The sequence below is a fragment of the Notothenia coriiceps genome, unplaced genomic scaffold (genome assembly GCF_000735185.1).
Source record: "Notothenia coriiceps isolate Sejong01 unplaced genomic scaffold, NC01 NC01_scaffold00002270, whole genome shotgun sequence".
Classification (NCBI taxonomy): Eukaryota; Metazoa; Chordata; class Actinopteri; order Perciformes; family Nototheniidae; genus Notothenia; species Notothenia coriiceps.
In genome coordinates, this window is record NW_011334971.1 from 38,303 (window position 1) to 53,846 (window position 15,544).

At 44.7% G+C, this 15,544-nt stretch overlaps 1 protein-coding gene across 1 annotated transcript; it reads left to right on the forward strand.

The window, feature by feature from the left end:
- Positions 1-491: 491 nt before the first annotated feature.
- On the forward strand, positions 492-15,536 carry LOC104966896 (PH domain leucine-rich repeat-containing protein phosphatase 1-like). Its single transcript, XM_010796233.1, has 12 exons — positions 492-2,430; positions 6,299-6,495; positions 8,189-8,196; positions 8,351-8,497; positions 9,893-10,048; positions 10,209-10,409; positions 10,799-10,961; positions 11,749-11,879; positions 11,998-12,114; positions 12,754-12,948; positions 13,499-13,736; positions 13,886-15,536. The coding sequence occupies exons 1-12, from the start codon at positions 843-845 to the stop codon at positions 15,014-15,016; spliced, it is 4,272 nt and encodes a 1,423-aa protein (XP_010794535.1). The 5' UTR covers positions 492-842; the 3' UTR covers positions 15,017-15,536.
- The last annotated feature ends 8 nt before the right edge of the window (positions 15,537-15,544 follow it).

Here is a 15,544-nt window from a genome sequence, read left to right on the forward strand (position 1 = left end):
TTACTATTCACTCACGAAATCAATATGTTTGCAATGCATTCAAAATGTATGAAGAGCTTTGAAAATGTAAAGTCGAATTACATAAATTACAAATTGATCATTTTGATGATTGATTATTTATTTCATATGTAATAGCCTTTTTAATGCATTTCCTTAAATAAACATAATAAGGCTTAGTTTAAACATAGTGATTCCTTCAAATAATACTGAAGTAAGTGGTTAGACAAAACAAAGCAATGAGAAGGTTTTATTTTTCTCACTATTTTGTCCGTAGTTTTTATAAATCAAACAAACTTTTGATGAATGGAGAAAAAAATCAGAAGTTGTTATTCAAAGATTGCTCCAGCTCAAATAACTGAAAAACTGCCCTTTCACAGTTTTTTCACCAAACCACGTTGAAAAGGGGTAGGGCAGTCCCTAAATTTACAAATTCCGAGCATTCCAAGGCACTTGAAGGTGTCATAATTCATATCCAATGAGACCCCGCCCTGTCCACCGTGTACTGTTGACCGTCACCTCATATGTCTACTCTGTACAGTTCGCTGCAGTCGCGCTTACTCGCCGAGCTTCCATGGCGACAAACTAGAAAAGGCGTTTTTCTCAGATCGACCAGCCTGTTAGCTCCTCCAGGAGAGCTAACGGGCATGTTACGAAATGGGATGATGTAGCGGGACCTCGTAGTACTTTAGCCGTGCTAAGCTAACGTGGAGCTGTACACACATTTGCCAGGAGAAACAAGCCCATAACTAGAGCGAGCTAACGGCTGTGAGCTAACGGAGGCTAGCAGTCACCTGCAGGCTGTTCTTGCTAACCAACTGGCGTCGCCGTTGCTAGCTAACAGGATGGAAAGTGTGAAGGAAAACGAGTGTGGGACGCTTTCATCTCCGTCAACACCACAGGGGGTATCCGACTCTAGCGGTGACAGTAATTCCGTGAAGCCAAGTGGATTAACACCGGGAAAGAGACCCTCAATCGGGGAGGATAGTGACGGTGGGGGCGCAGAAGCGAAACTCTTCGGGAAGGGGCTGGCAGCCACCTCCCTTCTCCAGATTGCGATAAGGAATGGGATCTATCAAAACCAAGTTGCCAACGCTATCGGCGGTGCAGCCAAAAATATGAACATCCCCATCGTGAAAACAGCCAACATTTACAGCCTGACATCAGCCAACAGCACCACTTCTGTTAACTCTTTGCTGGGCAGGAGGCGGCAGAGACACAAGAGGAATCTGTCGCTGGGGGCTCCGCCGACCAGCACCTCTCCCGGGGGGTCCTCAGCGGAGGCGGTGAGTCCCGCTCCCTCAGTCTCGCCCCTGAGCACACTAAGCCTAGATAGAAAGACTTTTCTTCGGCAGAAACAGTCAAAGCAGCTCCAGGCCTCGGATAAGACATGGGTGAGGTCGGACCTCCGGAGAGGTTGCATTCACGTCCACGACTGGCTCACGCCCTCCTACCCGCGGCCGGTGCTCTGCACTGTGGACACTACTGCTGCAGAATTAGCCAGTAAGCTGGAGGGAAGCAAAGCTGGGGCTGTGTTGAGAATTAACTTTAAAACTGCTGCTTTAGTTGACTTAAATGATTATTGCAAAGCTAGTAATGGACACACAGATGCACACGATGTCAAAAACCTCAACGCAGGGGAGAATGAACACAAACAACATTATTATCCTGATGCTAAACTTTCCTCTAACTTGTTGGATGATAACACCGCCAGTAACTCTTCCTCTGAGGTCTATATGAATGACATTGGTATAGATTTGAGCCAGAGTGTGGGAGACTGTTATGGAGTCTACTCTGGATCCGATATGGAGAGCAGCACCTGTGAGGACTTCAGCCCAGGTGGACCCAGGAGCACAGAGCACCGGGACTCGCTCAGTGATGGGCTGGGTTTGGGCACAGACTCCTCGGTGTTGAGCCCCACAGGAGACAGTGCCACAGAGGGACCTGACCCGTTTGAGAGCTCCTCAGATGAAGTAGACCTCACCTCCTCTCCAACACATTCAGCTGGTAACTCTGCTGCAGACCAGCAAGAGGACCTGCCTACCACATACCCCTGCAGTACTTCCAACCCAACCACAGTAGATGAGCCCCCATCTGGAGGTGGTGATAATGTAGATACCGCCAAATTAATCAAAGCTCCCTCTAAATGTCCCAGCAGCTCTCAGACTCGGCCCCTGTCCAGCCAAGCATCTGCCCAGCCTGACCCGGAGGTCCCTGGGGGGTGCAGAGTATGGCCAGAGACCATCAATACTACCCCGACCCCGGCTCTCTTCGCCCAGCTGCACGGTGGAGCTGTGCGGAGGCTGGGGGACGATGAGAAGCCACTTCAGATATTAAATGAGTACCTCACTAATCTGGGGTTTGAAGAGGCATGGAGGGTGCAAGGGGAGAGCATGAATCCTGAAATTGGCTGCCTGATTCGCTTCTATTTTGGTGAGTACTGTGTCTAAGTAAAAATACAAAACATGTTACACTATTGGATTACACCTAAAGACAGATCTGCAGGGCATGTACCTAGGGCCTCTTTGATATTGAGAAAATCAAATATCAATATGTTTCATACCTCAATATTGACATTTTGCCAAAATTGCAGGGTCTAAAATCTGTGATTTCGCAAACATTTTTACACTTGACTGAAATGTTTTTATAAATGGGCATCAGGATTTGGATATGTCATTTCCTAATTGTAAAAAGACAAAAAAATTACAAAGGATAATATTTGAATCCAACTCTAACCCTTGATATCAAGATAAACATTATCTTGATATCAATATATCCCAGCTCTATGCGTTATGAATGTATGTTGATTACACAGCCTGGACTTTATTTGTAAGCTTTCTTTTCCAATGACACTGCATCACTGAGCCACTAGCTGCTTGTTGCCCCATGCTACTTTAGTTGTGCTCGGCTTGTCGCGGCTCATTCATTGTCCGTCCATTCTCAGTGTACCGTGAGCGCTGTCATTGTGTTTGGTCAGTCGGACTGTTAAAAAAGTGTATTCAATTGTCCGGGGCGGGACAATACGCAGTGTTTTGGCTGTAAACCCACCCACCCCCTCTGGGAGACACATCTGGAGGTAGCAGGTGTGCTCTTTGGGCCCTGCGATCATGAGGCATTCTGCTTACTGTTTCTCTTCTTCTGTTGATGTTGTTGTTTTTGGTAAAGATCCTGTTTTGCTGACAAGCCGGGTAAGAGGATGGAAAAACAGCCATGATCTCTTATGGGATTAGCACAACTGGATTTTTCTTTTTGACCTTGTTCCTACACCATTGGTTAAAACGGTGGGGATAAAGAGGCGCGGTGTGATGTCGGAGGAAAAGCCTGCAAATATTTGTTTACCAAAATGTATATATTGTTTTGAACTTGCAGTCTAAATCCGGTTTAAAGGCTCTGTCAAGAGTATTCAAGAACACTTGTTCCTTTGTTACATTTATTTTTAACACAAGCAACACACATGAGATACTTTTACAACACATACCATGAGGTATACTCAAGACACAGTACACAACAAGCTTTCTCTTTATCCTGTATTTTTACACGGGGGGCTGAGCAAATTCCCCTGCCTTCTCCTACACCCCCCCGTCCCTTGACTCCCACAGTGAGAGTAACATGACAGAGGAACAAAGCATGACGTAGAGTGAGGCCGCTGAAAGCAGGGTCCCTTCCAGCCATTGCAGACGAACACACAGCCGTCAAACAAGCAGTGAAGGGTGGCATGACAGGGAAGTGGACGTGTTTCTGGCGTGACAGGGACAATTTCCTTATAGAGATGGTGGTACGATAGGAAGTGACTTTCATAATGGTGTTGAAAGGAGGAATTTGAAGTTAAATTGGAAAAATGTATATTGATATAATATCGACATTGTGATTTGAGAGTAGACAACATGTTATATTTTGGGTATATCACATAAATGTAATTTCCTGGTTTCAAAGGCTGCTTTACAGTCAAGTGACGTCATGTTGTACCTCTCTTTTCTAGCAGTTCTATTATTTCCTGTGCCTGCTCATGAAATCTACATTACTAAGGATTATTTATCAGAATTGTCATTGTGTAAATATTCCGCATCTATGGCCAACCCTACAATATTGTCATATTGTGGTATTTGGTGTTTTGGTGATATTTTGAGGATTTTCCTCACGTAGCCCAGCCCTAGTTATGATAATTTTTTTTTAAAAAGGGCAATACACAGGAAAATACTTTTGCTACACAATGTCCTGTCCTGTGTAAAGTTTGATTTGTTTGTTAATATTGATGTGCGGAACTTTAGGAGATTGACTCAGCACTATCCCTCTGAATGTACACTACCACGTATTCTCTTTCTCTTTCTCTATCTCACACACACACTACCACACACACAGACTGTGCTGACAGTAAGAAAAAAGTGACCTTAGTGGAACTCGGATTTCACCTCCTCAGTGTTTCGGATCTCTCTGAGACCGTGGCAGCAGCAGGCTCCTCTTCAGCGCAGATCTGCAGTACCCAGAAGGTCACTGCGTTTCTCCCAAGGTGAAAACCCAGCAACCAACAAGCTTGTGCTCAAAACTCACAAAATACATGCAGGCTTCTTACTTTTTCTTTGTGGTGTGAACAGCACAACACCAGCAGTCTGTGGTTTAAGAAGTGAGTTGCTGCTTTACATTAAGCTTGAATATAAAATACACTCTTTTAGCCGTCGTGAATAAGAAACATGAACGGGAATGGTCGTTGCCCTTATGGACAAGATGCACCAAAAGTTGTAGCGCAAACAGGAAATGGCTATTGGCGGCTTGATGAGAGTCAGGATGTTCCCCAGTCAGAGGAATAGACGGAAGGAAAGGGCATGTGTGTGTGTATATTTACACACTATGTCTGGCCTGCACCGCCCAGGGAAGGGTGGACCCGCACAATACACATTCCGCATTATTGTTTAGATTAAAACGGGGTGTGAATTCCCGCTGATCTCCTCTATCCCTGAGTTAACGTCACATTTATCCGATCATATTATCACTGACTGACTGTTGTTAAAAATGGGTGAAAATACACACGAAGTCTTTGTCTAAATATGCATCCAATGTCATGATACTCAATTTTGTTTGTAACCACCAGATCTTAGTTTATTGTCATGTTTTTTCCTCCTTTAGTAGCTTTCTTTATATTTAGCGACATCATGTTGATCATGTTCGAGCTGAGGGTAATAACTACAACAGACTCTGAAAATATGGATGTCAGTCGAATATTTGAAAGACAAATGAAGTTGAAACGATAAATTCCTTTTCAGTAATGTTTTATGCAAAATGTACATTTGCTCAAATGTTAGTTAAAGTAGTACATTTTATATATTTCGTTTTTAGCACTGTTGATCACATAACATTGGCATGTAACTCATGAAATGATTGGAATAAAAGGTGTATTTCGCAATTTTCTAGCATTTTGTAATGACAGATTAATGATAAATAATGAAGGTTATAATCAGCAGATTATTTAATAATAACAATTAATCATTACTTAATTGTATAAGTGCTGTACAGGTGTAGTTGTTATAAATATGATTTTGAAAAATGTAGCTTGGAAGTTGTCCTCTTTTTCTGACTTTTTGGATGTGTGTAATGTTTTTTACACAATTCTGCAATTTGAATAATAACATTATTTTTTATTAATAAAGAAATAAAATAATGATAGGCGGGGTTTAGGTCTCCACCAAACCTTGAAGGTAGGGTAGTGTATCATGATGTAGGAAGAAGGAGAACTAAACAAACAACTCTTATTTGGAACAAAATAAGTTTTAAGTTTGGGTTGGTTACTCCCAGTGAAAGCTGAGTGACATTTTGTCTCCCTCACTCGGGGAGGCAACAGTTAGGATCAAGGTGGTGGTGTTAAAAGCATCACATAACAAGCCTATTCAGGTCTGTCAACGGCCCAGAAAACATAGTTACAGTTGGTTAACTCTATTAAAACGGCAGTAAAGAAGGGGAACCCCACACCTGCTTCTGGCCAATCATCTGCTTTCCCCCGCTACTGTAACTGAACTGCGGTTGCTTTGTGTGTCAGCAAGGGGTTAACCCAACAAATCACGGCTGAGTGACTGCCCACAGGCTATTGGAGACAAATCACTTATATAACCACACAGCTCTCACCCTTAAAAAAAAAAACAGTGTTAGAGAGTATATCCACAAAATGCCATTCAGTTAAAAATAACATGTTTTTTTGTGCAAAAAGGCCATTATCAAAAAAAATAATCAGTATTTTTACTGATCAATGCACTCACGGTCATCAGTAACCTAATTCAGTCGCATATAAACGATGTTCTCTCTTTCCATCCAGGCAAGCCTCGCAGCGTGGGCGGCTCTGAGCGTGTGCAGCTTTCGGGGGTGTTTAACGTGCGCAAAGGGAAGCTGGCGCTGCCGGTGAACCGCTGGTCCAGGCGCCAGGTCACACTGAGTGGAACCTGCCTCATCGTCTCATCTGTCAAACATGCCCACACCGGCAAGATGCACATCCTCCCCCTCATCGGAGGAAAGGTACTTTGTCATATCTTTCTCTATAAAGATGTTTATCAAGCATAAAGAGACGGCATTCCTTTCTGCGATTTAGACCAGTGGTACAGCACGGTTTCTTTAAGGAGCTCAGGGGAGGTAAACTAGTGCCAGTGGTACAGCACGGTTTCTTTAAGGAGCTCAGGGGAGGTAAACTAGTGCCAGTGGTACAGCACGGTTTCTTTAAGGAGCTCAGGGGAGGTAAACTAGTGCCAGTGGTACAGCACGGTTTCTTTAAGGAGCTCAGGGGAGGTAAACTAGTGCCAGTGTTAAAGGGGCCCTATCATGCAAATGTTCAAGTTTCATAATTGTATTTTGTGCCTTTAATGTTCCAAAAGCTCTTTATTTTTCTCATACTGCCTGTGCTGCAGCACCTCTTTTCACCCTCTGTCTGAAACCAATGCTCTGATTGGTTAGCTGGCCAGCTTCGTTGTGATTTGTCAACCGCTTAGGCTAAGGGGCGGGACATATCTATCACATACGATGTGTTGGTGCGCTAGCCAATAGAAGCGTGAAAGTTACGCATGAATGTCATTGTTTTAGGAAAGTAAACAAATAGAACCCCCACTTGGGGAACATTTTGGATTTTAGCCTTTGCAGACAATTTACATGCACAAAAGCCTAAATATAACACACTACAGGAAAGACTTAAGTTAAGTGCAGCGAAAAAGGTGCCCTATCAAACATACTCAAGTAAACATTCAATATTGTGCTCTGTTATTTTTCAAGAATATATATTGACTTATCTACTTGTCTAAAGCACTCGATCCATAGTGCCATTGTTTTCCACTGAAGATAAATAGTCTTCAATAATCTTTAAACACTGGTCATTCATAATTGCTTTGTTTACCATGCATGTGCATTAATACACATTTGGCTGTGAGTATTTGTGGCAGTTGGCCAGATTATGCAGGATTTGTACGTGTTTGTAGGATCAGTTTATTGTTGGTTCTGGTCTATTCATTGTATTTGTCGACAAGAAAAACAGAATTGTCATTTAAAGAGGAAGTCTGTGTTTCTCTGCACATTTATCCTCCTCTATGGCAGCAAGAGACGAGTGGTGTTGTGTTTTGACTTAAAAAGCATATGGCAGAGCTTCCTAAATCCTGATTGTGGCATTACCCTGATTTAACAGCTTTCTAGCTAAATCACTGGAAAGCTATGTCAGTTTCATTGTGTCAGCCTAATACAGTCAATGAGTTTATTACAGGACTGTAAATCCTGTGTGTTTTCACATACATTTAAGTTTTGTTTCTCCATTAAAAAGTCAGGCTTCTTATCCAATACTTACCCTACATACCCTGTCACTTTTGATTTGTGCTCCTTTTTTGCCAGATTAGATTTGCATTACATTGATTACAATGAACACCTATACTGTATATACACTGCCATTGTTCTGCGGTAAACACTCGCTTCCCAGGCGGTGGTTTTTTAAGGAATGTGTTCTTCCTGTGGCGTGTGTATGACTTTCCCTCGGAAGGATGTAGGTCCGGCTTAGCCTTTCACCCCGACCCCTCTCGGAACTGGATTAGGTTAAACACACACAAACACATCTACCTGATCCTCATGCTGCATTGTTACGGTGACATATTTCAGTCGTGTAAACACTTAGCTTTAAATAGTACGTGTACTGCAAGTGCTGTATCCATGCTTCCTGTTGCAATTTTCCTCGAGGAAGGGTGTTATGTAAGATCTCACAATGTTTGTTTTTTTTAGACCCTCAATTCAATTCAAGTCTTATAGCACTAAGAGATTAATATGTGTGTCCCTCTTTGTCTGCCCTTTTCTTCCTGTCCCCACCCACTTCCTGCTCTCCTTCTTTCTCCTTCACCCTCTCTAGGTTTTGTAAACTGAGGAGCCTCAGTCTGTCAAATAACGCTCTGTCAGACTTTCCCCTGTCCCTGTGTGACATCACCTCGCTCACAGAGCTGAACTTGTCTGGAAACCGTCTCTCGTCTCTGCCCGTGGAAGCAGGAACCATGCACAAGTAAGAAACACCACGACCTCTGGGCTGCAGCTCTTAACTATAACCGCGCTGATAATGACCATGATCATTTGCCAGGTATTTTCCCGGGGGCTAAGAGTATCTTCCGTGACCTCTACTACCGCTGGGTAGGAGACGCTGCCATCAGTGCAGATGAAATCCCTCTCTGTATTAAGTGAACGACTGGCTGTGTACCAGACTTCTGTCCTGACAGTGCAGAGTTTTTTTTCTGCTGGTGATCAAAATGCAGAGTCATGCTGCTGCTGTCCTTGCAATAAAGACTATCCAGGGTCAAGTGCTTAGTCATTGTATACACCAGCGTTTTCAGACATGTCCCTTTTACAACCGCCAATATTTGGGAGCATTTTTATAGTGAGTTTTTCAAATGTATATAAAAGATGATAAAAATAAATAATACTAATTTAATAAGAGTACATTTATGTTTTGGAGTAAACTATTTAATAATAGAAATAGAAACCCATGCATTGAATAATTTAATTCTGTAATCCTTCCCCCACCCTATTTCTATGGTTGTAGTTTCTTTTGTTTGTGCAACAGGACTCGTCTATTTTGGAAAATATATAGGAAATGTAAAAAAAAAATAGAATGTAAATAAGTCATAATTGTGGTCAATGGTGGAAGAAGTGTTCCTATACCTTACTCAAAGTAGAAAATAACCACTTACCGTAATTTTCGGACTATAAGCCGCGCCTTTTTTCGACGCTGCGCGTACAGCACGGTTTCTTTAAGGAGCTCAGGGGAGGTAAACTAGTGCCAGTGGTACAGCACGGTTTCTTTATGGAGCTCAGGGGAGGTAANTAAATAGTTCTGGTCGTAAAGAACCGGGTGATTTGCTACCGTAATTTCTCGTTTGGAATATGAGGAAATGAACTGCGGTCTGGCTCTCCCAGCTTGCACGTGGTTTGATTGGCTAGCGCTTGTACTGGCGGGATTTGCATAAACGGGATTTGATTGGCTGATGCCAGCTTCGAAAGCATTGGGAGCATCAAAAGTTGAACATTGCTCAACTTTTGATGCTCACGATGCTTGGAAAGCCATGCTCCGCTCCCCACAATGCAGTTCGGCGAAGATTAAAAATCTTCTACGTCACCCCATTCAAGTGAATGGGCGAAGCTTTGAAAGATTTGTTTCATGCCTGTGTGTGGACGGGCCGTTATCGATACCTGTAGCAAAACGCCTACACCAGTGCAGTGTTTCTTTTCTTGTCTGTTTACAGCCTTTGGCAACAATTACTGTTGGCTTCAAACACAATCAGATCCTGGTAGCTTTTTTCTGGGTTGCTCACACATACTGAAAGTGGCTTTGAGAAATGTTCCAACTCAATGTCAGCATTTAAAAATGTATCCTTTACTTTTTACCCCCGTGTGTGTGGTGTAGGCTGCTGTCCAGTGGGAGCCTGAGGAAGCTGCTGGCAGGCTGGAACCAGGTGTGTCGGCTGGCTGAGAGACTGGAGAGATCGCAGCTTGAGGTCCTGGACCTTCAACACAACCATCTGACGGAGCTCCCACACAACCTGTTCATCAAAGCACAGAGGTGCACACAACATCCATCCTCTTCTTTTCTAGCTTTATTTGTTTCCGTGTCTATTTTCATCTTTGTGTATTCAACATTTCTCTATTTATTTCTGTCAGTTTTCTTTTGTGTTTTCATTATTATTATTAAGTTTGTATTCTCTTTTGGGATGTCTTCACAGCTTGCGGTACCTAAACGTGTCAGCCAATAAATTGGAGAACCTCCCTGCAGCCAGCCTATCAGAGGACAACTCCAGCAGCCTGGAGGAACTCTATGTGACCAATAACTGCCTGACGGACAAGTGTGTCCCCCTGCTGACTGGACACGGCCACCTCAGGGTGCTCCACCTGGCCTACAACCAGCTGCAGACGTTTACTGCCAGGTAATAACTGCACATAAACTGATCTTGTAGAAGAGGAACATTAATGTATGATAACTTCATTTTTTACCTTTAGTTTTGCTGCATTGAAGGGCAAATAAAAAAAGAAACGCATGCACACACTGTCACTCTAAGAAGCAGGTTGCGAGAACATTAACCAATCACATGCACCTAATTGCAGGGTTGTCGACACACACACACACACACACACACACACACACACAAGCTTACGTGAACTCACATTCCTTTGCTTCTGAGCTGTCCTAATCCTAGAGGAATCTCACATCACGTTATAATCACAGCTTTGCTTCAGAATGAGGTTTATGTCACATGAGAGATGACTTGTGGTGTGTAGTGCTCTGATACAACTGTACCTCCTCCTCCTCCTGCAGTAAACTGGCACGTTTGGAGCAGCTGGAGGAGCTGGACCTGAGTGGAAACAGACTGAGGGCTGTTCCCACCACCATCCTCAGCTGTCAGCGTATGCACACACTCTCCGCCCACTCAAACTGCATCAACGCATTCCCCGAGGTTCTCCAGCTGCCTGAGATCAAGGTTAGTGTGATATATGAAGGTGTTATAGGCTCTGTTTCTTTGCTCTCGTTTATCTGTGATGTTCCTCTGGAGCTTAAGAATGTAAACATACTGTTCATACAGGGGAGTGGGCGATATGTGGACGATATATCGAATGTATCGCGGCTAGATCTGCGTAGCATGAATAAAATGACTGCTAGCAAAAATACAGTACAACTGATCTTGTAATTTTTAAAGCTGCCGGCATGAGGCTTGCTTAGGCATTTCTCTCCTCTCACGCAACAAAGAAACAAAAAAATCAAGTTTACATTATGCACACTCGCCTGCCTATCAACACAAGGGGCCAGGGCTGTTTTAAAAAAACAACTATTAAGATACATATTGTGTAAAGCGTTAAAGCCTTAACATATTGAGATATATCACCCAGCCCTACTACATAATGTGTTTTACTTTCTAGAACAACATCTCTCACATACACCCCATCAGATTAGAATGAACTGTGGTCCTAGTTGGGGACCTTGTGGAACTACTGGAAAAGTCATTGTAATCTGTTGACCAAAAAAAAGTCTTCCTCTGTCCCGTTCTATCTTTATTGGGGTTGGGGCACATCAAAAAACCTGTAATCTCTTTCGTAATCTCCTAATCTCTTCCTTCATTTTTAACCCAAACTACGATGCAACCTGCTTTTGCTGATACTGAACAGATGTAAATCAATCCAATGAATAGAAATGACACTGAAAAGCAAGGTACCCACAGATACTCTCTCCTGTGATCTGACCCTGTCTCTCTCTCTGTTTTGATCCGTCAGTGTGTCGACCTGAGCTGCAACGAGCTGACGGAGGTGACTCTGCCGGAGACGCTTCCTCAGAAGCTTCAGGATCTGGACCTCACAGGCAACCCTCGCCTCAACCTGGACCACAAGAGCCTGGAGCTCCTCAAGTACGAGCCTGCTAGATCCTGCAGTAGTGATGATAATGAAAACAAATACAGTAAATGTACTGAATCGTGAAGAAGCAACTGGCTGAGCCTCTTTCCCTTTTCTTTCTCCTCTCTGCAGTAATATCAAATGTTTCAGGGTGGATCCATCCCCTTCAGCTCCGTGTGTGAGCGAGAGCCACGGGGCCCCTGCAGTCTGGAGCCACGGCTACACAGAGGCCTCTGGAGTCAAAAACAAGTCAGTCCCCCCCCTTCTATTTTTGTTTCTCTCCATGTGCACTTCACGTTTATTTAGATATACACACACACTTCTCTGAAAAACAATAGTAATGAAATAAATCAAATAAAAGTCCTGTGAAGGCATAAAAAACTGCATAAGACTAAATTATAATGAAAATGTAAGAAAATAAGCATTTCCAAAATAGTTGAAAAGCTCTTACTCGGCTGTATGGGGCTGCAGCTAAACAGTTTGATGTTTTTTTTTAGCCTGGACAGCAAAGCTTTAGACACTTTGGGTCAGCAGATCTGACGGATTAAACCGTCAATACGATTATTTTTAGTCTTTAACCTTGGACATCATGCTTGTCCCTGGAGAATATGAAGTTTGAAGAGCAGAACATAGACAAGAGATCCAAATCCCTAAAGCTCAAAAGGAGATACAATTAAATTCAGATGTAAGTAATGAACCATATTTTACTTTTTAGGTATGAAAGTCACTGCAGTGCTACAGTCGTATCTTTCACGCCTATAGTGTGCTGAATCCAGATATGTTATTAAGACTGAAACCAAGCAGGCAGAATGAAAGGAAAGCAGGGTTGTTTATATTCAGTCATATATTGTGGCAGGATTGTGTACATAACCCTCTTGTTGTTCTCAGGCTGTGTGTGGCAGCTCTGGCCCTGGACAGCTTCTGTGGGATCCGTGAGGCTCTGTACGGAGTGTTCGACGGGGACAAGAACGTGGAGGTGCCTTACCTGCTGCAGTGCACCATGGGAGACGTGCTGGCAGAGGAGCTGCACAGGGGCCAGAGGCAGGAAGACTACATGACCAACACTTTCCTCACCATGCAAAGGTACACAGCTTATAACTACTATCATTTCTCAAATGTGCTTACTTGTTCGTATATATACGTTTCTTGTAAACATGTTTTCTTTTATAATAGTTTTTGTGAATTATTGTAATACATATGTTTTATTTGTTTTTATCCGCAATTCCTGTATTGTGAGCCCTGTTAAGCTTTTTTTATGATTTTATTACATTTCTTTCAAATATTCTTTTTACTCTGCAACATCTGACCTGAGACGGCAGATGTCAAATAGCTTCTTACCGATTACAGAATTGTTTATTAATACGGAATGTCCCTGTTTATTAATTTAATAAATAAACAAATAGTTCTATATTCGCCCCTATTATAAAACGTAATTCCTCTTTCTGTTGCATCCTGTTTTGCCACTGCAAATCCCTTTTAAGTGTAAAAATACTTTGCAATAAACCTGATTCTGATGCTGAAATATTCCCCGAGCAGCACACAGGAGTAGAAACGTGAACTCTTCCTCAGTTGTTAGCCGTAACAAAGATCATACACACTCCTCACTAAGAGTTTCTGCGTTGCTCTGCTGCAGGAAACTGGGCACAGCGGGTCAGAGGATGGGGGGCTCGGCCGCTCTGTGTCACATCAAACATGACCCGGTGGCTCCGGGCGAGCGCGGGGGCTGCTTCACCCTGAAGGCCGCCAACGTGGGCCGGTGCCAGGCGGTTCTGTGCCGCGACGGTAAAGCTATGCAACTCTCCACCACACACACTGTCAAAGAGGAGCCCGAGTACCTGAGGGTCCGGCAGCATAACGCCATCATCACCGAGGTAAAGACACACTCATTTGCAGATTGAGCAGTTTCATAAAATATTGATGATTGGTTCATTTTCGTATTAATAAAGTGATAACATCGTACACATTACAGTTGCAATGCCGTCATTGATTTACCTAACAGCCCTTTCCCCCCTTCCTGCAGGACAACAAAGTGAGTGGTGTGACTGACTCCACCAGGATCATGGGTTACTCCTTCCTGTGCCCCTCCGTAACACCCAGACCGCACGTCTCCACGGTTACCCTCACCCCGCAGGACGAGTTCTTCCTACTGGGCAGCCGGGGATTATGGGACATGTTGTCTCCCAGCGAGGCGGTGGAGGCGGTCCGGAATGTCCCGGACGCTCTGGCTGCTGCTAAGAAGCTGGTGACCCTGGCTCAGAGCTACGGCTGCTCCGACAGCCTCAGCGCTGTGGTGGTGCAGCTCAGCATCACGGAGGACTGCTGCTGTTTCTGCGAGCCCGAGCCCCCTCCACCCAGCCCGGGCCCGGGGGTGCACACCAGCACTCACCCCTACTCAGTGGGCAGTGATGGCATACCGCTGCCCCCCGCCTCCTCTGGGACAGTGAGCGAGCTGAGCAGCGAGTTCAGCACGTCGGAGATGAGCAGCGAGGTGGGGTCCACCGCGTCCTCGGAGGAGCCCCCGCCCCAAGCAGAGCCCCTCCCCTCCCACCTGAACCTGCCGGGGCGGGCCGGCGTTCGCAGGCCGCCCTGTGGAGGAGGCAGCTTCCACAGGCAGTTCTCCGGAGCTCTGTCGGACCACGGGGTGGACAGCGAGGACGAGGAGCCCATCGCCGGGGTCTTCTCCAACGGCAGCCGCGTCGAGGTGGAGGCTGACGTCCACCGCCATGGCTGCACAGCCCCCCAAACGCACACTACACCAAGCACAAAAATCCCTCCTGTTGTGGCTTCACCTTCGCCTCTTCCCTTCTCCTTGCCGTCCCCCTCCCCCGTCCCTCCTTCCTCGCCCTGCCTCAGCGGGGAGGCTCAGTCGGGGACCCTGGGCCGCAGGGCTCGTGCTAACGGCTCCGTGGCTTGTCAAGGGAGGAACCAGGACCTCATCGAGGAGGCGGCCGACGCCCCCGTTAGGAAGCAGGGGGGCTACTTCAACGCTCCCGCACAGCCGGACCCCGACGACCAGCTCATCATCCCGCCAGAGCTGGAGGAGGAGGTCCGGCAGATCATCCAGCAGCAGCAGCAGCAGCAGATGCAGACACACAGCCAGCCAGCACACAGCTACCAGAAACCTGCAGACTTCTTCGTCACACCGCTCTAACTTCCACTTTAGGTCGTACCGCTCCCTCCAAAAGGTCCTCAGAGTATTCTGAAAATGCTTCTGGACCAGACAGACTGTTTTGTTATTTACTTTATTTTCTACTGTTAACTCTATGCCCCTTGAAACGCAATGCAATTTTTTACAACACTTAACATTGATAAGATCTTCACATGTAATTGATTTTCTTTTTTTACCATATCTTTAATTTTAAGAAGCTCTTTGAAATGCTATGTTAAATGGTACTTGGAGATAGGGACCATTGTGTTTTTGTGTTGTAGCAGACATTTCCCCCGTGTGTCGCGGCTCATGGCCTTTACAGTTGTCCGAGTTAGTAAAACTGTTAAACTGTTAAACTAACTCCTAGGAGTTTAATACTTTAAAGTGACTTAGTCACTGAAGCGTACTAATATTCTCTGAGAGAAAAGATGATAATATCAAAAGGCTGATATTCCAGGTTTGTGTTTTCGGGTGTGCAGAGTTCAGAGTGGTGCTGCAGTGCAGAGTTAATGCTGAAGGGTGTGTGGGGGG